The 24,593-nt window shown below is 46.8% G+C and overlaps 1 protein-coding gene across 1 annotated transcript in view; it reads left to right on the forward strand.

Moving 5' to 3' along the window:
* SLC9A8 (solute carrier family 9 member A8) overlaps positions 1-21,114 on the forward strand; it is a 68,849-nt gene extending 47,735 nt beyond the window's left edge. The window contains 8 exon segments of the mRNA XM_077458808.1: positions 490-623; positions 5,409-5,514; positions 7,897-8,013; positions 9,176-9,258; positions 11,257-11,368; positions 13,578-13,798; positions 15,885-16,031; positions 18,503-21,114. Coding sequence (XP_077314934.1) covers positions 490-623; positions 5,409-5,514; positions 7,897-8,013; positions 9,176-9,258; positions 11,257-11,368; positions 13,578-13,798; positions 15,885-16,031; positions 18,503-18,610 — 1,028 coding nt within the window. The 3' untranslated portion in view covers positions 18,611-21,114.
* The last annotated feature ends 3,479 nt before the right edge of the window (positions 21,115-24,593 follow it).

The raw sequence follows: 24,593 nt of genomic DNA on the forward strand, positions 1-24,593 counted from the left end.
CCAACGTATTTATTTCAGTTTGGGCACTCGGGCTCAAAACGGTTCGCCATCACTGTCCTAATATATGTTGTATTTAGTGTGCACAAATTATTATCTCCCTCTTGCCTACGTCTGAAACATTTACTCTGATACGTTGAGCACGTGTCCATGATATTGTTGTGACAAGGAGACCAGTCTGGCTAAGACCTTTAAGACAATGGGCCTGATTGGACTTTTCCAGCTTACATCTCAATGACTGTAGACAAGGCAGCGGTACTCGGGGACAGAACACTGATGCTGGTGCAGAAGTAGAACATCTAAAGTCTGTCCTTATGACATTGTTGGAATATTGATCTGTAAATGACAGGTACACTTAGCTGGATGTAAAAACTTGTCATTTCCAGATACACAGGCGTGTTGCATATGATTCCTGTGTCTGATATGTTACATTTGATTCCTATATCTAACATGTTACATGTGATTCCTATGTTTTGTCTTCCTACAGTACAGCGGAAGGACTGAACCGCGGGGAGCTGGCCAATGTCAGCGGCTGGCAGACCTTCATGCAGGCCTTGGCCTATTTCCTGAAGATGTTTTTTGGTTCAGCTGCTCTGGGAACATTGACCGGCCTTATTTCTGCAGTAATATCCTTTCAATCCAGTATCCCCCCCTCCTCTTTGCTACCCAAGGAGATTTCATTGTAGCTTTGCTGACACGATCTGTAGGCTGTTTCTCTATTAGTCTTTTTCCAATCCTCCCTTCCCCTCCCCCTCTAATTTGACTTGGGACCGACCCTATCTTGTGTGAAATAAGGTTGAGGACAGCCCCTATTTTGTATAAAATAACACTAAAGCTGGCTATAGATGGTGCAATTTGCAGTTGCGGGAAACAAAAAAAGCTGGATTCCACCATCAACACAGCCAGTGTTGATGGTGGAATCCCTCCAGCTGAGCTATTGTGTTCTCCCAGCAGGGGGGCAGGGGGAACCGTCCCGCCTGGGAGAACATACAGTGATTATTGCTAGCAGCTATAACAGCTAGCAATAATCGCATGTAAATCCGATTGATCAATCGATCAACTTGGGTACAATCAGCCTGCTCGTACATGGTTTGAATCTTGGATGGTCCCTGGTGAACCGGCCAAGATCCAAATCATCCATGGCCAGCTTAAGAACCATCCCTATCTTGTAAAAATAAAACGAAATACCATCCCCATATTGTGTAAGATAAGAATAAGGATAGTCTTCATCTTGTGTAAGATAAGACTAAGGACCCGCCCCATCATGCTTAATATAAGACTAAGGACCGTCCCCATCTTGTGTAAGCTAAGGCCGGCCAAAGACAGAATCTCGGTTGGTTCAGGAGAACCCTGCTGAGATTCGAACCATGCATGGGCAGGCTGAATGTACCAAGTTGACCAATTGAGCAACTTGGATACAGCCAGACTGCCTGATTTTACATACGATTATTGATGGCGGATCGCATAGCCGCTAGTCGCTTCCCCCGCCCTCCCACTGGGAGAAAACAATGGCTGGGGGAGAGGAATTCCCCTGTTAACACTGTCTGTGGTTGCAGGAAATAAATTTTGCTCCGTGCATGGTGAGGATTAAAGACTGTGCTCACTTTGTTTAAGATAAGACTAAGGACTAGCCCCATCTTGAGTAAGATAAGACTACAGACCATCCCTATCCTGTATAAGGTAAGACTGAGGACTGTGCTCTTCTTGTGTAGTGTAAGACTTAGAACCATCCCCATGTTGTGTAAGATAAGGCTGAGGATCGTCCACATCTTGTGTAAGGCCAGCCATAGGCGGAGTCATTTTCTTTTCTGCAACAAGGGGTTTCAAATGCCCCATCAACACTGTCCGTGTTGTTGGGGGGGGGGGGGGGGTATCCTTCCCGAAGTGCCATTGTGTTCTTTCGGGGTGGTGGGTAGTGATTATTGCTATCTGCTATAACACCCGCTAGCAATTATCGCATGTAATGTCCGACAGGCTGGAAGTACCCAAGTTGACTCAGTTATCATTCAAGGGAGGTTGTCTCTTCTGACCTGCTCTTGACCTTGTGATTAGCAATGCCAAAGGTGGCCTGAGTGTTCTCCTACTTCAACACAGTAGGTCTGTAGTGCCGACAGAGGAATCCCCCTGAGGCCATGGACCTCAAAGTCAGAGGCCAGATAACACCTCCTATTCGCCATCCTCTGGAAGGTCTACCCCCCACTTTTACAAGTAGGGGGCTGTTTGAACATCCAGATGGGTCCTTTGGTAGTTTATCTCCTCAACATTTGGGTGCTAAGGATATCCAGGTTAAATCCTTGTGCCTGGCATCTCCTTCAGCTGCCCTTCACCATTCTACTGGTGTTTCTGCACACAGCAGTGTAATTTTCCAGGCTTGTCTGGGTTCTTCACACCTTGGAACTCCTTGTTCCTACCATAGTAGTAGCTTGACTTCAGGAGTGGTATCCCGTACAGCCTTACACACCTCTTTTTAGTCAAGTTCCTTATCTTCAGACACTGTTGAACTTTTTGCTTTACCCTTCTCCTAAGGGACCCTCTGATCTACTAGGTCGGCATGGACCACTTTCTGCTGTTCCCTTCTCTAGTAAAGACCTCACCACCCTTCAGTATGCTCCACAGACACCTCTTACTTCTCAAAGCACTGGACCCTTTGTCCACCTTAGTGCCTTTCCCTGACTTCCCCATTGTAAAATACTCAGATGACCTTTACCGAGGAGCAGTGGCAGCCGGTCCATAGGGGCAGCATGGGTGCCACTCCCCTTATCCATGCATCCGGCCCCTAATTTACATGCAGGGTGCCGGACGCATGGATTTCTATGGGGTTTTTTCTTTTGTGAAGCACGTGATTAGAGCCTTAGGCTCTAATTGGCTTCACAAAAGGGTGGGCTTGGGACGCAGAGGACTACAACCTGAGCCTACCCAGTTGTGTGACCAATAGCAAATTAATATTCGCTATTGTCTTCCTGCTTCTCCTAGCCAATCAGGAAGCAGCTACTGAGACCTGATTGGCCGAGAGGAGAAGTGACCGTATTGGCCGGGCAGGGGGGAGGATGTATAGGGAGATCCGGGAGCACCAGCCACCACTGCCGAGGAGGATCAACTTTCTGGATACTTGCCCTTCTGAAAGGCCTTGTCTACTCATGTAGATGATGGGCAGTAAAAACAGGCGCCGGAGGACTTCATGGGTCCTGCTTGTGTGGTTGATTTAAAGGCCTCTTGAAGAGGTTTCATCTGTCCTCGTTTCTGTCCCTAGTCAGGTGAATGTTTTTAACAAGATTCCTGCCTCTACTGGACGTGGTGGGCCATATGATTCTCAGAACCATGTTTTTTGGATCAAGGTTAGTCAAGGTTTTAGCTTTTTTTTCTGTCAGGACATCGAGACACCTGCAGTTGAAAGGATGGGTCATTGCTCATTCATATATTCTTCTGGTGTTAAAATGCACCAGCCCTGGTTGTGTTATATGTTCTTTCCTGCCTATCCTCTTCCCTGACTCTTGCTCACCCTACTTTCTTCTTCAGTCAGTCCGACTCTGAGGTAGGTACCCTTGTTTTTTTGTCTTTTTAAGGGTGATTTAGCTCCATCACAGACTTGAGATATTATATTGTCAGAGCTCTCAAGTCCCGAAAAATGGGTTGTCTGACCAAGCAATCCTTTTTCTCACCATGAAACCTTTTCCTGAATCCCAAGAGTTATGACTTTAGGGCTTGGGCTTCTCATCTTGACCATCCAATCTTCCCTTATGTACTTCTTTTGATTGTTCAAGGTTGCCCTGGGAAAACTGTTTTCCTTGGGCTTGTTCATCTCATTGTTCTAGTTTCCTCCCTTTCAGGTAAATGAGTTGTCCCACCTGCTTGGATGGATTGTTGGTTTCCTCAGCCTCTTCCTGGCTCAGACTCCATGTTCTTCAGGTAGAGTCATTCCCCTTGGTAATGATATCTCTGTACTGGTCTGAAGCACCAGGTTGATCCTCTGTGGCTTCCCTTGGTAATGTCAGTTCCACTATCGAGCTAAGGCTTCACCACATGCTGTTCAGTTTTGGGCCTTGGTTCTTCAGGTACTTCTGAGTTACAGACAGTTCCCCAATTTTTTTTTTTTTACGTCAATCAGTGGCAGTTGCCTATCCCTCAGTGACTGCTTTTGGAGTTCTGTTTCCCAATTCTTGTTCTTTCTTGACTTCTTACCATAAATTCTTTTACTAGGAGTCCGTTGAAGGGCACAGGTCACAGGGGCGCATTTGTTTATTTGCTGGTCCTTGATACTGCTTTCTCACGAAGCTGAGGCATGCTGGGTAGAGGAAGGTCATACAGGTACCTGCTTACAAGTTTTTTTCCTGTTTACCAGTATTCCAACCTGCTGTAGGTGGCAGTACAATCCAGCTGTTTCTTAATTCCTGTGTCCCTTCATCTTATTTTTACTATCAGGAAGTTAAATCTGTGTTACAGCCATTTTTCAGGCAACATTGCCATTCTGATATCTTAGCTCTCACCTGCAGAATTTAAAGAATGAAGTGAAACCACCAAAACATAATGATACCACATCCCAAATATTTAATTTAGAAAAATGAAGCGTAGGGAGAGTTAACCAACCTCAAGGGACTTTTAACGGTATCTGGTATTGCATGTAATAAAGAGAATCACATAGTAATCACTCAAAAAGAGTTTTGAATAAAAAAAAGATTCGTAGAAATTTATTATACAAAAAAAATAACAGATTTTGCTAAAACAACACTGTCAATACAGATACAAATCCATACAATACATAGAGATCTTGAAGAATCATTTGCGAACCCAAATGATCGCAAATGATTCTTCAAGATCTCTATGTATTGTATGGATTTGTATCTGTATTGACAGTGTTGTTTTAGCAAAATCTGTTATTTTTTTTGTATAATAAATTTCTACGAATCTTTTTTTTATTCAAAACTCTTTTTGAGTGATTACTATGTGATTGTCTTTATTACATGCATTGCCAGATACCGTTAACCAACCTCAAGGGACTTTTACCTCTCCCTACGCTTCATTTTTCTCACCTGCAGAATGTCCTTCATAGATTTTGATCACCTGCAGAATGCTCTGTCTACCCTCAACTCAAAATCGACTCCAAATTGACATCTATTAAATCTCCATGTGTGTGTCTGTACACTGTCTTGTGTTGGTATGCATTTTGTATACCATCTTATATGTGTGTTTTATACACCGTCTTATGAAGGCTTCTAACTTTAGTTTGTTCAATTAAGCTTTGACAGTAAAAGCTGGAAGCTAATTGGCTTCTATGCAGAGCTGCACCAGTTTTGGCACTCCAGTTTTAGTAAATCTCCCCCATTGTGTGTTTTGTATGCTGTTTTGTGTCACTGTCTGTTTTGTACACTGCTGTGGCCTATCCTGTGTGTAGATTTCCTCAGCTCGGTGTTCAGGTGTTGAAGCATCTGGATCTGCGGAAGACTCCTTCGCTGGAATTTGGAATGATGATCATTTTTGCTTACCTCCCATATGGACTGGCTGAGGGTATTTCACTCTCTGGTGAGTCTTGAGCGAGGCCCTGTATCTGGAACGATAAACGCATGGGGCACTGCGTCTAGGCTGATAAACACTTTGGAGAAGATTGGGTGTGTTTTGGGTGATAGAGGAGATTTGGGTATGGAGGGTTCTATGGAATGCTCTTATGTGTCCAGATTGTGAAATTGTGGCTAATCAGAGGAGTGCTAGAGCGTGCTAGAGCATTTGTCCTACAGACGTCACATGACTCTCACACTGGGGCATTAACAAGAGAAAATGTAATGGGGTACAGGAAATCTGGTGAAATAGAAAATACTACTATACTTCTATTGTGGGGTGGGGGGTGCCAGAAGTATGGAGTGTACTACTATAATGTGAGGAGGGGGATGTCAGGAGTAGGGATCGGCCGATATTCACATTCTTTTAGAAGTATTGGTCAAAAAACTGACCAATATTACCGACATTGCTTCAAGTGGTTTTACTCGGGGTGATGCATGCATGTACCGTTTTTTAGATCCGAGACCCAAACGAAGCATCGGCTTTGTTGGGGTCTTCGGCCAGATAGCGGACATGCCGGCTGGTTGCATGGGCAAGGGAAAAGCCCGGACGGAAAGCAGGGGGCTGCTGCTTGTAATAACTAATAGTTATTTATATATCCATCTTTTAGTTTAACTTTGCATTATACTCCTGATGAGGGGCTGCAATGCCATGAAATGCGTCAAGTCTTTCAATCCAAGGGTGCCAAAAACACTGGCTTTTTATCATTTATTATAATCAATTGTTTATAATTGCCAACTGATGTATATTTAACCTATGAATTTATTATAGGTATTATAGTAGTACACTCCATACTTCTGGATCTAGTAATCTAGAAGCAATGTCATGACATCACTTCCTGGATTACTGTCATCTTAAATGCGCCGGTTTTAAAAAATAAAGTATTCAGAAACGCTGATCTTGACGTTTTGAATACTTTAAAGTGCAGAGGAGTACCTCTCACATGCCTATTACTGTCACAAGGGATGTTTACATTTCATGTGACGGCAATAACGGTGATAAAAAAACAAACATTAAAAATGACAGTGTAAAAAAAAGTTTTTTTAAATGTACAAAATAACGTAAAAAATATCGGCTATCGGCAGGAGAGGTGGCTGAAATATTGGTATTGTAACGGCGCAGAAAAAATGATATTGGTCAATCCCTAGTCGGGAGTATGGGGTTGGTGGCTGGACTGCAATGGGGAGTATTGGGTGATGTCAAGGTATGGACTGTAATGGAGAGTAGTGGAGGATGTCAGATATATGGAGTCAGGGTATGGACTGTAGTGGGAGGTGCCAGAGGTATAAATCAGGGAGAACTGTAATGGGGAGTAGGGGGGGGATGTCAGAAATATGGGGTCAGGGGGATTGACTGTAATAGTAAGTAGTGGGGGATGTCAGTTATATGGGGTCAGGGGGTTGGACTGTAATGGGGAGTAGAAGGGGATGTCAGGGATATAGGGTCAGAGGGATGGACTGTAATAGTAAGTAGTGGGGGGGGGGGGTGTCAGGAATGTGGGGTCAGGGGGATGGAATTTAATGGGAGGTAGTGGAGGATGTCAGGAATATGGGGTTTGGGGAGGAGTGGTTGGATTGTATTGGGGGGAGTAGTAGTGGATGTCAGGAATATGGGGGAGGGGTTTGGAGTGTACGGTATTAAGGAGTAGTAGTGGATGTCAGGAATATGGGGTCAGGGGGATGGAATGTATTGGGGAGTAGTGGGGGATGTCAGGAATATGGGGGGGGGGAGGGGGTTGGGTTTTATTAAGGAGTAGTGGAGGATGTCTGGAATATGGGGTCAGAGGAGGTTGGATTGTATTGGGGAGTAGTGGGAGATGTCAGGAATATGGGGTTGGGGGGGTTGGATTGTATTAAGGAGTAGCGGGGGATGTCAGGAATATGGGGTCAGAGGGGTTGGATTGTATTGGGGAGTAGTGGGGGATGTCAGGAATATGGGATTGGGGGGGGTTGGATTGTATTAAGGAGTAGTGGGGGATGTCAGGAATATGGGGTCAGCGGGGTTGGATTGTATTGGGGAGTAGTGGGGATATCAGGAATATGGGGTGGGGGATATCAGGAATATGGGGTGGGGGGGTTGGATTGTAGTGGGGGATATCAGGAATATGGGGTCAGAGGCGGTTGCATTGTATTAGGGCGTAGTGGGGGATGTCAGGAATATGGGGTCGGGGGGGGTGGATTGTAGTGGGGGATATTAGGAATATGGGGTCAGAGGCGGTTGCATTGTATTAGGGCGTAGTGGGGGATGTCAGGAATATGGGGTCAGGGGGTTGGACTGTAATGGGGAGTAGTAACACACAGTGTGGTATTTGGATTTGATTCTGATTGGTGTCTCTCTTGTGTTTTGCAGGTATAATGGCTATTCTGTTCGCTGGTATTGTAATGTCTCACTATACTCACCACAACTTGTCCCCTGTCACCCAGATCCTCATGCAGCAAACCCTGAGAACTGTGGCCTTCTTGTGCGGTGAGTTACAGTGCCATCTACTGACAAAGGAGTGTGTGTACATGGACTGTGTCCTGAGGAGGTGCACATCCTGGATACTAAACTTTCAATGGGCATAGGGGTGCACAGCCTACATACGGCACCCTCTACTGGCAGAGCAGTGCCTTTTACATAAGGCATCTGAGGGATGCATAGTTTGAGTACAGCAGTCTCTACTGGCAGACCAGAGTGTGTACATGGACTGTGTCCTGTGAAATGTGCAAATTGGATACAGTACCCTGTACTAACAGAGCATGTTGTATACAGGAGTGTCATGAGGTATGTACAACCTGCAGACAACACTTGAATGAATTAGAGTAGTTGAGTAGTGTATGTACATTTGATGGGTCCTGGGGGGATGTAAAGATTATTTGAAGCACCCTCCCCTTGGCAGGGCAGTGTGTGTTTTTTAAGAGGTCCACAGCCACCCTCTACTGGCAGAGTAGTGTGTGTACATTTCCTGTGTCCAAACTGCGGCTTGGGGGCTGAATGTGACCCTTTGCTTGCTTTTGTCTGGCCCTTGGGGCAAAATTTTATTCTCTGACCCCAAGGATTCTGCATAATTCTCCCCACTGACACCAACAAAGGGGCACAATTCTTCCCAATGACACCAATTATGGGGCACGGTTTCTCCCAGTGACACTAATGGTGGGGCATGATTCTGTCTACCTAATGACTCAAACAATGGGGTACAATGCCTCTCACTGACACCAAAGATGGGGTATTTGTTTACTCCCTCTGATGCCGGGACATTTTCTGCTTCCAATGTCCACAGTCCAGGCCCCCCCCCCCCCCCAAAAAAAAAAAATCTGAAAGACTGTAAACAGACCCTTTAATTAGGAAGTTTGGTGACCCCCCCTGTCCTACAGGATGTACAGCATGTATACAGCACCCTCTACTGGCAGAGAAGCGTCTGTACATGGACTTTGTCATCAGGGCTGGATACAGCAGACTGTTACTAGTGTGTGAAATCAATGTGCAGTGTTTATTATAGGTATGGGGTGTGAATAATAGGTGTGTGGTGTTTTATTATTTAATACAGTGTGTATTATTAGCTAGCCTGTGGTGTTTAATATTGGTGTGCAGTGTTTGTTGGATGATTCTTATGTGTTGAATGCTGATTTCTCCTCTTCTTCCTTTCCAGAAACATGTGTCTTCGCCTTTCTTGGCCTCTCCATTTTCAGCTTTCCACACAAGTTTGAGATCTCATTTGTCATCTGGTGCCTTGTGAGTACCTATCACTGTGTAATCATTGTGTTTATGTATAATACCGGGTGTGCGAGACACCCCCCCATCCCCTGTACACACAATATAATACCGGGTGTGCTACACCATCCCATCTCCTGTACACACAATATAATACCGGGTGTGCTGCACCATCCCGTCTCCTGTACACACAATATAATACCGGGTGTGCTAGACCAACCCTTCCCCTGTACACACAATATCAGCCCCTAACTTGTCCACCTTTAGGAGATCCCTCAACTCGCTTATTTAGGGGAAGCCTATCTCACACCCACCTAACAACTGTCCCCGAGTCACCCCCATCAAATTATTCCCTGCATCTATTATCTTTTTGTAACACCACCCCCTCCCTTTAGAATGTAAGCTCTACGAGCAGCGACCTCCTGTCCCTTCCGTATTAAACTGTACTGTAATTGTGCTGCCCCCCCTACATTGTAAAGCGCTGTGTAAACTGTTGGCGCCATATAAATCGTGTATAATAATACCGGGTGTGCTAGACCACCCCACCCCCTGTACTTACAATATAATACCGGGTGTGCTACACCCTCCTGTCCCCTGTACACACAATATAATGCTGGGTGTGCTAGACCACCCCATCCCCTGTACTTAGAATATAATACCGGGTGTGCTACACCCTCCTGTCCCCTGTACACACAATATAATACTGGGTGTGCTAGACCACCCCATCCCCTGTACTTACAATATAATAGCGGGTGTGCTGCACCCTCCCGTCCCCTGTTCACACAATATAATACCGGGTGTGCTAAACCACCCCATCCTCTGTACACACAATATAATACTGAGTGTGCTGGACCACCCCATCCCCTGTACACACAATATAATAAAAGGTGTGCTACACCACCCCATCCCCCGTACACACAATATAATACTGGGTGTGCAGACCACCCATCCCCTGTACACACAATATAATATCGGGTGTGCTACACCATCCCGTCCCCTGTACACATAATATAATACTGAGTGTGCTACACCATCCCGTCCCCTGTACACACAATATAATACTGAGTGTGCTACACCATCCCGTCCCCTGTACACACAATATAATACTGAGTGGGCTACACCATCCCATCCCCTGTACACACAATATAATACTGGATGTGCTACACCATCCCGTCCCCTGTACACACAATATAATACTGGGTGTGCTACACCATCCCGTCCCCTGTACACACAATATAATACTGGATGTGCTACACCATCCCGTCCCCTGTACACACAATATAATACTGGGTGTGCTACACCATCCCGTCCCCTGTACACACAATATAATACTGGGTGTGCTACACCATCCCGTTCCCTGTACAAATAATATAATACTGGATGTGTTAGACCCTCCCATCCCCTGTACACACAATATAATACTGGGTGTGCTAGACCACCCCATCCCCTGTACACACAATATAATACTGAGTGTGCTACACCATCCCGTCCCCTGTACACACAATATAATACTGGGTGTGCTAGACCATCCCGTCCCCTGTACACACAATATAATACTGGATGTGTTAGACCATCCATCCCCTGGGCACATTATATAATACCAGATGTGCTAGACCCTTCCATCCCCTGTACACACAATACAAGATTGGATGTGCTAGACCACCCATCCCCTGTACACACAATACAAGATTGGATGTGCTAGACCACCCATCCCCTGTACACACAATACAATACTGGATGTGGCCCACCATGCATCCCTTGTAAACTAAATAGAATACCACGTGTGCTGGTTCACTCAGCATCAATTCTCTAGAGCCCCTCCAGACCCCGCAGCTCTGACAAATTGATGCATTCTGGCCCTTCATGTCTCTTTTTGGATGATGTGATCTTGCGCCGTGCGATAATTTGGTGATGCACTTATATTGCCTGGCTAGAAGATTTTCTATAATTAATATGAATAATGTCCATGGAGTTCATTGGTGACTGTCGGGTCTCTCACATGCAGCTTTTATCACTCAGGTTCTGGTGTTGCTGGGTCGAGCAGTCAATATATTTCCTTTGTCTTTTCTGCTCAACTTCTTCCGCGATCACAAGATCACCCCGAAAATGATGTGCATCATGTGGTTTAGTGGTGAGTGGTCAGTTCTCTTCTCCCAGCATGCTTTGTGTTTTTCAGTTAGGGGTGATAAAAGAGAAATGTCCCAAGGACTCCAGTGGGTCCCTGCCAAAGGGGCTCAGCCTTTCCGGGACTCCAGTAGATCCCTGTCCCAATAGGCTTAGCCACTTTGGTAGGTCCCTGTCCCAATAGGCTCAGCCACTTTGGTAGGTCCCTGTCCCAATAGGCTCAGCCACTTTGGTAGGTCCCTGTCCCAATAGGCTCAGCCACTTTGGTAGGTCCCTGTCCCATGAGGTACAACCTGTCTGTGACTCTGGCAGTTCCTTGTCCCAGGGGCTCAACTGCCTGGGGCTCTGGCAGGTCGGTCCAGGGGAGAAGGACAATCCTCCTGGGGCAGCTAGAGCCAACTCTGTTTTCCTGATACCACCAGGGCAGTCCAATCAATTTCTAAATAAAAATATTTCCTGCCCTGCAGCAGTTTATAACTGTATGTTGTAAGTGTCCAGTCTGTTTTTCCCTTACTATTGAGCTGTTAATGTTTTATGTACTTGGACCTTCCTGGACTGATCCACTCTTACTGTAAATAACATTTACTTAACCACCTTACTATTACTGCCCTATGGCAAATAATGGTGGGTAGTTTAATGTATATTTATGGAGAATGGTTTAATAACTGCGCTCTGTTTACTGCTTGTGTGAGCGCCAGAGCAGGTCCCAGGCTCAGTGCACAGGAACATTTAGAATGACTCTGTGACTTATCTTTTTTCCCCTTTGCCATAACCCACCTTCCACCTCTACAGATGCATACCTACCTCAGTCTGATGGATGCGGCCAGTGATTGTTTACAGCCAGTATACTCACACTCCTGCACTAGACCTACGCATTACAGCCCCATAGACCAATGGTGCAGGCAAGGCACGGAGAGTAACATTTGCAGTGCTGGATGTAAACAATCATCGGAGGCCACTGCTGTCGGATTGAGGTAAATATGCACCTGTGGGCGGCAGGGGATATTCGGTTAGGCCATAGAAAAGGGGGCACCAAGGGGAAATTTCTGTCCTAAAACAATATTAAAGTCTTGTGTTTGTTTAAAAAAAAAAAGTTATACTTACCTGCTCCGTGTGTGGGTTTTGCACAGAGCAGCCCTCTTCTTGGGTCCCGCGCTGGTGCTCCTGGATCCTCCCTCCTGCCGGTAGCCCCTACAACAAGCAGCTTGCTGTGGGGGCACCCAAGCAGGCACTCTCCCGAACCATGGCTCTGTGTGTCCATTTACACGTGAAGTCACAGCTCGGCTCCACCCCCTCCATCTCCTGATTGGCTCACTGGCTCCCACTGCTGTCGAAAGCCAATCAGGAGTGCAAATTCCCACATAGGCAAGGCTCTAGTGGACATTGCTGGATCGAGAGGGGGCTCAGGTAAGAATTAGTGGGGGGCTGGGGGCGCAGCTGCACCACACAGAAGGTTTTTTACCTTCATGTTTAGAATGCATGGAAGTAAAAAACCTTGTGCCTTTACAACCACTTTAAAGATGGAGATCGGAAGCAGCAGATTCAAGTGAAGGGGGCCTCCTCCCTTCCCTTCAGACCCCCTCATCTTCACACCTACCCCCCCCCCTTCCTTAGACCTCCTCAGCTGTATATCTAATCTACATCAGTCTCTGTAGTGACCTCTGCATAAATGCCTTCACCTTCCTTATCCTGCACATTAACCCCTTCCATCCTCATACTTTTATTGACCTGTACATGGTCCCCCTGTCCTTTAAACAGCGCCCCCTTGTCTTTTGCACAGTCACCTTGTCCTTGGTATGATCCTCTGGGTACGCAATGTCCCGTTCTTTCTAGAAATTGTTCCGTTGCCCTTTGTATGGTGCTTGGAACACACAATGTCCTCTTGTCTTTTGTACATTGTCCCCCTGTCCTTTGTATGATCCTTGGGATACACAATGTCCCCCCATCAATTGTATGGTGACCCGTGCCTTTTGTACAGTGTCCTATATCTGTTGTCCCTCTGTCCCTTGTTTAGTTTTTGGGATATTCAGTTCATCACTTTGGATACCTGTGTCCCTGTTATTTATATCATCTACATTTAGTTTCTTTTTACAGTGAACCAGAGCCATGTGTGATGTATGTTTTCATGTCTGCTGTGACATTTTGACTCGCGGGTGCTCCTGTATGTGGGTCCCTAATGTGGTCTGTCCTAGTCACCTTGTGCCGTGTCCTTCTAGGATTGAGGGGGGCCATTCCTTATGCCCTGAGTCTTCACTTGGAGCTGGAGCCAATGGAGAAGCGTCAGTTGATTGGAACAACCACCATCATCATTGTGCTGTTCACCATCCTCCTCCTTGGGGGTGGCACCATGCCTCTTATCAGACTCATAGACATTGAGGACGCCAGAGCTCGGAAGAAGAGCAAGAAGGACATTAATCTCAGCAAAACACAGAAAATGGTGAGTGGGCGTTCATCTGTCCAGACCTCTGACCTAGCTCTGTAATAGGGGAGAATGATTCCAAAGCTGTGAGATCATGGTTCTCTGTACCTGACCTCCTCAGCAGTAATCAGACGATTCCTTTTATTGTCTTTAGAAATGTCTGTTTTACTTTTCTCTAGTATGCTTACCAGCTGTAAATGTAGCCTTATAATCTATCCCTTACTGTGTTCATCAATGTCTGCAATATAATTAGCGTTCTCAGGTGCAGGTGACCCGAGCCCTTTCCTCCTGTCCTTGGCCTGGAAGAGTTTACAGCAGGGATATGCAATTAGCGGACCTCCAGCTGTTGCAGAACTACAAGTCCCATGAGGCATAGCAAGACTCTCACAGCCACAAGCATGACACCCAGAGGCAGAGGCATGATGGGACTTGTAGTTTTTCAACAGCTGGATGTCTGCTAATTGCATATTTCTGCTTTACACCATACAGTGATCAGATGCAGATGACTCAATTTCTTCCCCCTGCTCTTGTCCTTAGCCCAGTGGGGTTTACAGTGTGGAGGCACCGATACTGATACCAAGTATTTTTATGAGTACTCGTGAAAATGTTCCAGACATCGAAACTGATACTTTGCGGTGCGATTTGCGTCCATACAAAACGAATGGGCGTGAATCGCACGCAATTTGAACAGGAATGGGGTATGATTCCTGTTCGAATCACATGCTGCACCGCTCCTGTGTGAACCCAGGTTGTCATAGAGAAGTTCATGCAGGAGCGGTGCGGGAAACCTCCCTGCATGATGGGTTCCACCAGCTCCCATCTGGCTGTGGACATCTGGGGCTGCAGCTTCTCATGCCTTTTCCATGGCTTTGTCCCCCCAGCCGCCAGCAGTTTGTGCCATCTGCTTCTAGTGCTAACAGTATGGACTACAGGGATTCTAATTGGTTAGCTCCATCTTATGAATGGCACTAACCAATCAGAAGTCGCCTAGCCCATACTGTCAGGAGAGCAGAAAGCTGCAGGTTTTGGAATCCCCAGACTGGTGAAGTGTTTTTTCTGATTTGGCAGGGTGGGACCGGTGAGAGGGTCCAGTGGATGGCTCAGACACTGGTGGCTGGGGGGAGGGAAGAGCTGGAGGCTAGAGAGAGAGAGCCGCTGGGTGGGAACAAAGCCATGGGAAAGGCAGGAGGAGCCGCAGATATCATGGGGCAGAGCTGTGCCTGGCGTGATGTCATGGGGCAGAGCTGTGCCTGGCGTGATGTCATGGGGCAGAGCTGTGCCTGGCGTGATGTCTTGGGGCAGAGCTGTGCCTGGCGTGATGTCTTGGGGCAGAGCTGTGCCTGGCGTGATGTCTTGGGGCAGAGCTGTGCCTGGCGTGATGTCTTGGGGCAGAGCTGTGCCTGGCGTGATGTCTTGGGGCAGAGCTGTGCCTAGCGTGATGTCTTGGGGCAGAGCTGTGCCTGGCGTGATGTCTTGGGGCAGAGCTGTGCCTGGCGTGATGTCTTGGGGCAGAGCTGTGCCTGGCGTGATGTCTTGGGGCAGAGCTGTGCCTGGCGTGATGTCTTGGGGCAGAGCTGTACCTGGCGTGATGTCTTGGGGCAGAGCTGTGCCTGGCGTGATGTCTTGGGGCAGAGCTGTGCCTGGCGTGATGTCTTGGGGCAGAGCTGTGCCTGGCGTGATGTCTTGGGGCAGAGCTGTGCCTGGCGTGATGTCTTGGGGCAGAGCTGTGCCTGGCGTGATGTCTTGGGGCAGAGCTGTGCCTGGCGTGATGTCTTGGGGCAGAGCTGTGCCTGGCGTGATGTCTTGGGGCAGAGCTGTGCCTGGCGTGATGTCTTGGGGCAGAGCTGTGCCTGGCGTGATGTCTTGGGGCAGAGCTGTGCCTGGCGTGATGTCTTGGGGCAGAGCTGTGCCTGGCGTGATGTCTTGGGGCAGAGCTGTGCCTGGCGTGATGTCTTGGGGCAGAGCTGTGCCTGGCGTGATGTCTTGGGGCAGAGCTGTGCCTGGCGTGATGTCATGGGGCAGAGCTGTGCCTGGTGTTTAGAATTACAGAGAAGTGTATACGATGCCGCCCTTCCTCAGGGTCTGATGCTGCCTACTTTTTCAGGGTAACACGGTGGAGTCGGAGCACCTCTCCGAGCTGACGGAGGAAGAGTACGAGGCCCATTATATCAAACCACACAATCTGAAAGGCTTCATGTGGCTTGACGCCAAATATCTCAACCCATTCTTCACTCGCAGGCTGACGCAGGAGGTAATATAGCTCTGCTGGACTGACTGTTGCCCCCTGTGTGTCCCCAATTCATACTGTGAAATGGTATATAGTATTGGGATGGGACGGTAATATTTTATATAAAAAGTGACAGTGCAGCACTCGGAAATTCTACATACATATAATAGTGTTCATAAATGAAATTCTAGAATTTATAATCCTCAAATTAAAGCGGGAGTCCGCTGGGAGTTCCGCCGTTTAAAAAAAAAAAAAAAGCCAGCAGCTACAAATACTGCAGCTGCTGACTTTTAAAATAAGGACACTTACCTGCCCAGCGTGCCCACGATGTCGGCACCCGAAGCCGATCTCTCGATCGTCTCTCGGGTGCTGCCGCCGCCATCTTGGGGATGGGAATCAGGAAGTGGAGCCTTTCGGCTTCATTTCCCGGTTCCCTACTGCGCATGCGCGAGTCGCGCTGCGCAATAAGGATGGACCCGCTGTCTCTGGGATCTGTGTGTTTCCCAGCAGGCAGCGGGGGACTTTCGGAAAGGGCCGTAGATTCTGCAGAATCTACGCCCCTTTCCGCAGAGAGCTATCCCGGAAGTGGATGCAGATACCTGTACTGCCCCCCTGAAAGGTGCCAATTGTGGCGCCGGAGGGGGGGGAGGATTCCAATGAGCGGAAGGTCCACTTTAGGGTGGACCTCCGCTTTAAACACAACAAAAAAAATTACATAGACAATATATGTAATGAGGGGTAAGCACCACTAGGTGGCAACCAAGTCCAAAGATGAATATCAATCTTTCCTAAATTAGGTGCAAGGATGAATATCAAGCTTCCTCATTTAATAAAGGCATATGTAGTGTCCCCAAGTGCAGAAATAATCCATGTTGTCACCAACAGTGCACCCCACCACCACCTCTGCAATGCACTCACCCGATAGATGATATTTTATTGAAATATGAGTACATAAAATAAGCAGTCCACATGGTAAGTATATAAAAATGCAATAAAGTCACTCCAAAGGCCGCTGATCCGATTCCTGGACTCGGGGGCGCGACGTCAGGCCCCACCCAATGTGTTTCGCGAGCACGCACGTCCTCGGGGGATCTGTCTAATATTTTATATAGTATTAGGGTGGAAAAGTGACATTAGGCCAGTGGTTTTTTTAAGGCAAGGCACCCTTTAAAATTATTGACTAGTATTCCATTGTTTCTTTCCCACACTCAGCTCACGTGACCCCAGTGCTGGCAGAGAGGGGCAAACAAGGATGCTGTGCAGGCACCCTAAGTCCACCTTATCAACCAGTGACGTCATTGGTTGTTGGGACACTGACGACTGTAAGGTTGTAATGGTACACAATGAAAATGAATGGCAGGCTTCATCCACCTGCTGGCTTGCATACAATTTTTGGGCAATATGTCAGCATTTTACCAAGGACACAAGGTGAAAAATGCTGCATTAGGCTATCCCAGGCCTGCACCATATACACATGAGAAGATCCGCAACTCTGTAGCCACCTATTGGCCAAAGAGCAAAAGCACTTTTAAAAGAGAAGTATGGGGTTTTGTTTTTTTCCAGGACCATACCTAGCTTGATACAGCATCGGTCCCATGCTGTATCTGTCCCCCGCCAACTCCAACACTGAGAACTGAGCAATCAAACACCTCTGATCGCTTGGTTCTCGGGGCTTCCCAAGCAGAGAGCAGCTGGCTCTGTGATGTCAGCCGACGGGTCACAGGAGTGTAGAACGAACTGCACTCCTGTGATTCACAGGGGAAGTACAGCTAAATGAGCTTTGGCTGTACTTCTCCTTTAATCATTATTTATTAATTATTTTATTTTTACAGGATTTTTTTTATTTTTATACCACAGACAAATTACCCATCACTTAAAGCGGTTGTATAGTCTATTTTTTTTTTACTTTTACCTACAGGTAAGCCTATAATAAGGCTTACCTGTAGGTAAAAAAAAAAAATATCTCCTAAACCTGTATGGTTTAGGAGATATTCCCCTCGCAGTGAGCCGTTGACTGCAGCGGCGCATGCACACAGGGGTTTCTCGGCTGGAAGCCCGGCAGGCGCCGGACCCTGCCGGAGAGAAATCTCCCGCACAGGAGTGACGATATCGCTGCTCCGGCCACTCACAGTGCCGGAGCCGCGATATCTGGAAGACACCTCAAGGGAACATGTCCGCTCCCTCGGCCTGTATAGGGCGAGATGTCGGGGCCTTGTTCTAAGGTAAGTATTTCATAATGAGCTAGTGTGCAGTGCATACTATCTCATTATGCCTTTTCCGTTACAGGTATGAAAAAAATTTTAAAATTTCAGCGGGTTTACTACCACTACCACACCATGTCTTTGGAGTGTCGAAGGAAAGTAGAGAATCGGGGTGAAACCCGTTCAAGCACAGGGAGAAACTTCATGCAGATAGTCTCCTGGCTGGCATTCGAACTGAGAACCTCAGTGCTGCAGGGTAGCAATACTAACCCCATTGTTTTGTCTTTCATTTAGGACCTTCATCACGGCCGCATACAGATGAAAAGTCTGACCAACAAGTGGTATGAAGAGGTCCGCCAAGGGCCATCTGGGTCAGAGGACGATGAGCAGGAGCTGTTATAGCCAACCAGAGTTTCCATGCTGATGTGTGGTGCACAGTGTTGACTTCATGAATGCAGAGGGTATGCGGCATGTCCAGGTGACACTAAAAGCTGCTCACCTGTCCATGGTGTGTGCACCCTACGGGAGGGGGGGGGGGGGAGATGCTTCTTCTGTAGGCTGCCCACACTGTAGACAAGTATTTCCATAATTGTATTTTCTCTGCAGTTTCCTGATAATGTGATATTATGGAGTCCTGGCTGGCTAAGGCTCCACTAATGCCTGACCACATAACCTTTATATGTTGGAGAATTGCCAGCCTGGTCTGCGCTGGTTGTCTGTGACAATATCCTGAATATCGCCAATGAGAATCTGTGTCCAGAAAATGGATTGTGGGATTCTCAATGCTCACTGACCCCTGACGGTACTACTAAGTAGGAGCCGCTAATTGCATTGGACGGGGTGGTGGACTCTTAGGTAATTTTACGGGTCGGGGGGGGGGGGGGGGGGACTCTCAGGTGATGCTACAACTGGACTTTGTCTTCAATGTTAGATTTATTCATTTGTAAATACAAGAATGCACTTTGAAAAATAGTTATTTCGAAATTAAAGGGTGTGGGTTGTTTTTACATTATTAATTGGGCTCCTCCCCTTGGTGCTGGGCTGCTCCTAGTCTGTTCTGTAGTAAATATAGAGGGCTAGAAATTTATGAAGAGGGTACACAGCTGTAGTGATGGAGATTGGGCATACAGCCAATCCGGAATAGGGAGACGGATTTTGGAGTTGGTTTGGGGTTTGAGATGCACCAATCGGGGAGAGAGAATACGATGTAGAGGAGGGGTTTAATACAGAGGATATTGAGATGTGCACTGTCAGGGCTGATGTAGCTAATTGGTGAGGTAGGCAGTGAAGCTGCAGATGTTTCAGGATCTGAACGTATAATATATTTTCTTTTTTCATTCACTGAGGGACACTGGAAGTCGTATACCATTGGGTTATACTGCCGCCTAGTGGAGGATTGGACACTGGCAAACAAAAAAAATAATCTATAGACCAGCCTAGGATATACCCCTCCTATTCCCAGCATGTCCTGATTTTTGTTCTATTGGGATGGGCATCTTCCTGTCAACTCTGCTGGGAAAATTGCCACCTGATTTCTTTTTTTTGTTGTTTGTTGCTAGCATTGCTTTTCTACTTTTCTTCTGCCAAGATTATTCAGTAAGCTCAATCTCCATGATAGCAGCTACTCTGATTTGCTTTTCCTCCACCTAGCTTTGCAACACTATAGTTGGACCCTGCTGGACTTGACTTTTGTAGGGATAGCCTGGAAGTGACATTCGGCCACTGAGTTCTACGCTAGACTTTTTCTAGATCCCATTCTGGTACAAAGCTAGTCACAGAGCTCTTTTCCTGTCCAGAGTCGTTGGCATTGCCTCACTACTTTACCCTGTCATTTCTTCAGAACTGCAAGATACCGTTTCGACCCTTATCAATGTGGTACACATTGATGTCGGTGTGGGGGGTGCGGACCGCACCTGGGTGACTTCTGCCAGAGGGGTGACACCAGGGTTGCCAACCGTCCATTAAAAAAAATATGGCTGGGGGGTGACTTTGGAACTGCGAATGTGCTGGGCTTGGAAATGCTCAATTATTTTTTTATCGGATGGGCGCATGCGCAGTGAGTCAGTGACGTCATGGCGCTGCCCAGCGCCATGTTTGAATGAATGGCAGCACAGCAGTTTGCATGCCTCCCGAGCCCTGACCCAGAAACCAGATCCCGGCCCGTACCATCTCACCACCATGCCACTGTGAGCAGCACGGACATGGAGTCCCAGAGACTGGACCCCTACCCTGCACCATTCATATCTGCTGGAGGCTCCCACGTCAGTGTGAGTACGGCTATGGCCACAATCTCTGGCTATCTCTTGTGTCATGTCCGCACAGTCTCTGACCATCTCTTGTATCCTCTCTGTAGTTTCTAACCATCTCTTGTCCAATCTCTCTGGCTATCTCTTGTCATGTCTGTGGCGGGGTGTGGGGGTGACACCATGTTCTACCGCACCAGGTGACACCAACCCTAGTGACGCCACTGATGGTACATAGTACTCGGCATTTGGAGGATCAGCCTGTTGTCTCCAGTTTGCTAGTATCCAATCTTCCCGTAGGGGGCCGTATCACTTGACAGTTTGATTGTCCATTTCCCTGAGTGGTTTCCAAGAAAAGGATTTTATGGTTCGTACAAAAATTCTATTTTTGTTATGTTATTATCATATATTAATGACTGCGAGCGGTTCTCGTGAAGGTTATATTGTACGATGAAGAACAGGCTGTGGGGGTGGGGATGGGGGCGCACTGCTGATCACTTTGTGGATCACACATTTTGCACATTTTAGTGCCAAATCCGATGGCTGACAATGTGACAATTTGTATTTATTGACATTCATGATTGTGTCTGATGTTATTTAATGTCTTTGAAGTAGGTGAACGCTTTCTGAGTTTTCTAAAATAAAACATTTCACTGACCAGGATCATCTTCCATGGTTTTGTGTTACTCTCGGGGGTGGAAGACAATGATCACTAATTCGTATTTCTTTCAGGGAGTTCCCTCATACTCCAGAATTTCCCAAGATTGGTTGGAGGTGGAAAATGGTAATGGGTCTGGGCTGGAACATAATAGGCTGAGATTGGGGATTTCTTCATAGGACATGTGAGTTCTTATTTGTGACGTTTCTCTGGATGATTCTCATCATATTCTGATAGTCAGGTGGAAATGGTGCCTATAAGGTGGAATCCACCGGAATCCAGTATTGTCCGTGGATGGGACTTTCCACAGGGTTTTGATTCCCTCCCTCCCCACCCTCTGGCAATGATTACCTCCAAAAACTCAAAAGCAAATCAACCAGCGCTAAACATATAAAATATACACAAAGCAAAATACTGCAGCTAGAATACTATAGGACAAAATACCAAATCCCACAATCAAAATTCAAATTACAACAGTACAGCGCAGATACAAAACACAAACTTGATAATAAATAAATAGAATGCAGAACAGATAGGGGAAGCATCAAGAGTCCACAAGTGCAGGGTGTCTTCTTTCAACAAAGTGAAAAGGGATGATGGGATCACTTCCACCAATGGATAAGATGGACTCTCACCTTATGCAATGGACCCCTGACAAGTCAGACAGGTCAAGCAGGCAGATCCCCACCCCGGGGTTAATCACAGCTGATGAAGTCTCGCCTACCTTGTGGGGACGCAATGCGTACGGACCACGTGACATTAGCCGTAACATCACCCGCTTGTTTACAACGCTGATCCATGCATGGATGTTTTTTCGACTGTATTATGATTCTGTCTGCAATTCGGCACTGGAGAGCAGTGCCATACCATGTGAGTGTATTATTTCAAATCTGCCTTTTTTTTAAAAAAAAATCGAAACGGAGAGCACTAGTTGTTGTCCTTTAATGTTTTTATATATACTGTACAGAATAATGCTGGCATAAGGGATAAGAGAAGGATTAACCCTTGGAGCACCTGTATTGGAAAACAGATATCCGTGATTAACCCTGGGTGGGGATTTGCCTGCTTGACCTGTCTGACTTGTCAGGGGTCCATTGCATAAGGTGAGAGTCCATCTTATCCTTTGGTGGAAGGGATCACATCATCACTTTTCACTTTGTTGAAAGAAGACACCCTGCACTTGTGGACTTTTAATGATTACCTCCAGTCTGTCTACTTTTCTTTGTCCTTCTGGTAAACGTGGTAAATTGGGGGAATAGCTGGAGAAAATTTACAAAGAAAGAAAAAGTGACACACAGATTGTGCCAAGTGCCCTTACCAAATCAACCTGACTTTCTGCTCTGCTTCACCTGCCTGTACCCAACTCTCTGCTCTAACCTCATCTCCATACTGTACAAACAAACGGCAACTGCCCCATGTGATCATGGGTGTCAATGGTTATTCATCTGAGCAGAAGAAATTGCTCATTGCTCAAGCAATGCCCAGAACCCTGGTGGAGAAAGGTTGATGTAGACAGCAGTGGGTGACCCCCCCCCCCCATTTCCTTCAATATTACCGTATTTGCCGGCATATAAAGCGGCTGGGCATATAAGACGACCCCCTAATCTTCCATTTAAAATGTTGGATTTGTGCTATACTTGCCGTATAAGACGACCCCCTTCCGACCAGTCTGTCAGCCTGCTGGATGTGTGGTAATGCCGTATGTTCAGTAGCTTTGTGTAACAGTTAACACTGTCTCACAGTATACATACAGTATACGGCGCTGAACCAATCACGGCAAGCAATGTATTCTATTAATGAATACAAAGCCTGCTCGGATTGGCATGGGCTGTAACATCATCAGCCCGCGCCTCTGACTCTCAAAGCCAATCGGAGCAGGCTACCATATGGCCTGCTCGGATTGACAGAGGTGTTTACTCCAATGCGTGCAGGCTTCGTATTCACGAATAGAATACATCGCTTGCCAGGATTGGTTCAGCGGTGTATACTTGTATGTATACATTATTACTGCACATTTACCGCGAGCATCCTGTATTACCGCGAGCATCCAGAGGGCTGTCATCCATCGGGCGGCTTGCATATAAAACGACCCCTGCTTTATACCCGGCGTATAAGATGACCCCCGATTTTTGGCCGTTTTCGTGTAGTGTAAGAGGTCGTCTTATACGCCGGAAAATATGGTAAGAGTTAAAGCTGGTCATACACAGTTGGATTTTTGTTTGAACATTCGTGAAAAAATCATTTGCCGGAACGTTCTTACTTGCCATCATTGATTCCATCAACTCATTTTGAAGTCTCTTAAAATGTTGTCTAGACCTGCGATTTCAATGGAAACCCAGACATATTAGACAGGTTTCATTACAATGTGCTTGATGTTTCCCAAACAAAAAACACATTCACAATAATCAATTCGTTTCTAGAAAAAAATGTCATCCTGCAACTTCTCATTTTTACGTCCTTGTATTTGAAAACCAATGTCGAAATTATCCCATTACCCATCAGAAAATTGAATGGACGTTTCAAAAATGAAGGCTTTCAAACTAAATTCTACTGGTGTGTGGGGAGTTTAGAAAAGTAGAGAAGAGATCACAAGGATCTTTGTGTCTGCTGTGCAACATGAGAAAAATGTGACTTTTGTGAAAGGGAATGAGATCGGAAAGGATAAGGAGCGGTACAAACTCATCATCTGGTTATATAAAGACATGTCAGATACTGTAGATGAGTCCCCCCTCCACATTCTCCAGGGTGGGACAGAGAGAGAAGAGCAGTATAAAAGAGCACACTAAGAGATTGTATGAATAGATGAGATCATGGGGATGGAAAGTGGGGCAAACTCAACATCTGTCAGGTCACCTGAGACCAGGTGACAGATGCACTCCGTAGGAGTCGGAAGTGCACCGCTAGGTAGTGGACCTTAGGACTGACTGCTGCGGATTGTACCCAGGGAGATTCAGGGCACAGGTCTACAGGATCACTAATACAGATCCCAATGGGAGCTGGAGCATAGATTCCCCAGGGCGCGGAGTCTAAGAGCCAACAGGTGTTCGCCAGAGCCTCCAGTGGTGAGGATGGACTTGGCTGCAGTCTGGCTCCAGGTTGCGGTCCCTAGGGTCTCACAGCTCACGCTCACAGTAGACTACAGGAGAAGGAACGACAAGGATAGTAAGGGGATACGGTAGAGGTCAGGGCAACTAGCAGACAGGAACAACAGAGTACACACCAAAGGTTCAGGGTCACAGGCAGACAGGGATGGTCAGGGACATGCAAAAGGTCAAGGTCACAAGCAGACGGGAATCGTTGAGAACACGCCAAAGTCGGTAACAGAGTCAAACATAGAGCACACGGCAAGCAGGAACCAGGAAGCCAAACACACAATGAATACACAATGGTTGATCAGCACTGTTGGCTTGCAGTGCACAGGTTAATATAGGGTTCCCTGATAGGGCCTGGGGTGGAGCCATGCTTAGAGGAGAGGTTATAAAAA

This window comes from Lithobates pipiens, unplaced genomic scaffold (assembly GCF_037356315.1).
Source record: "Lithobates pipiens isolate NorthernLeopardFrog02 unplaced genomic scaffold, aLitPip1_a1.2 Scaffold_28, whole genome shotgun sequence".
NCBI classification, from domain to species: domain Eukaryota; kingdom Metazoa; phylum Chordata; class Amphibia; order Anura; family Ranidae; genus Lithobates; species Lithobates pipiens.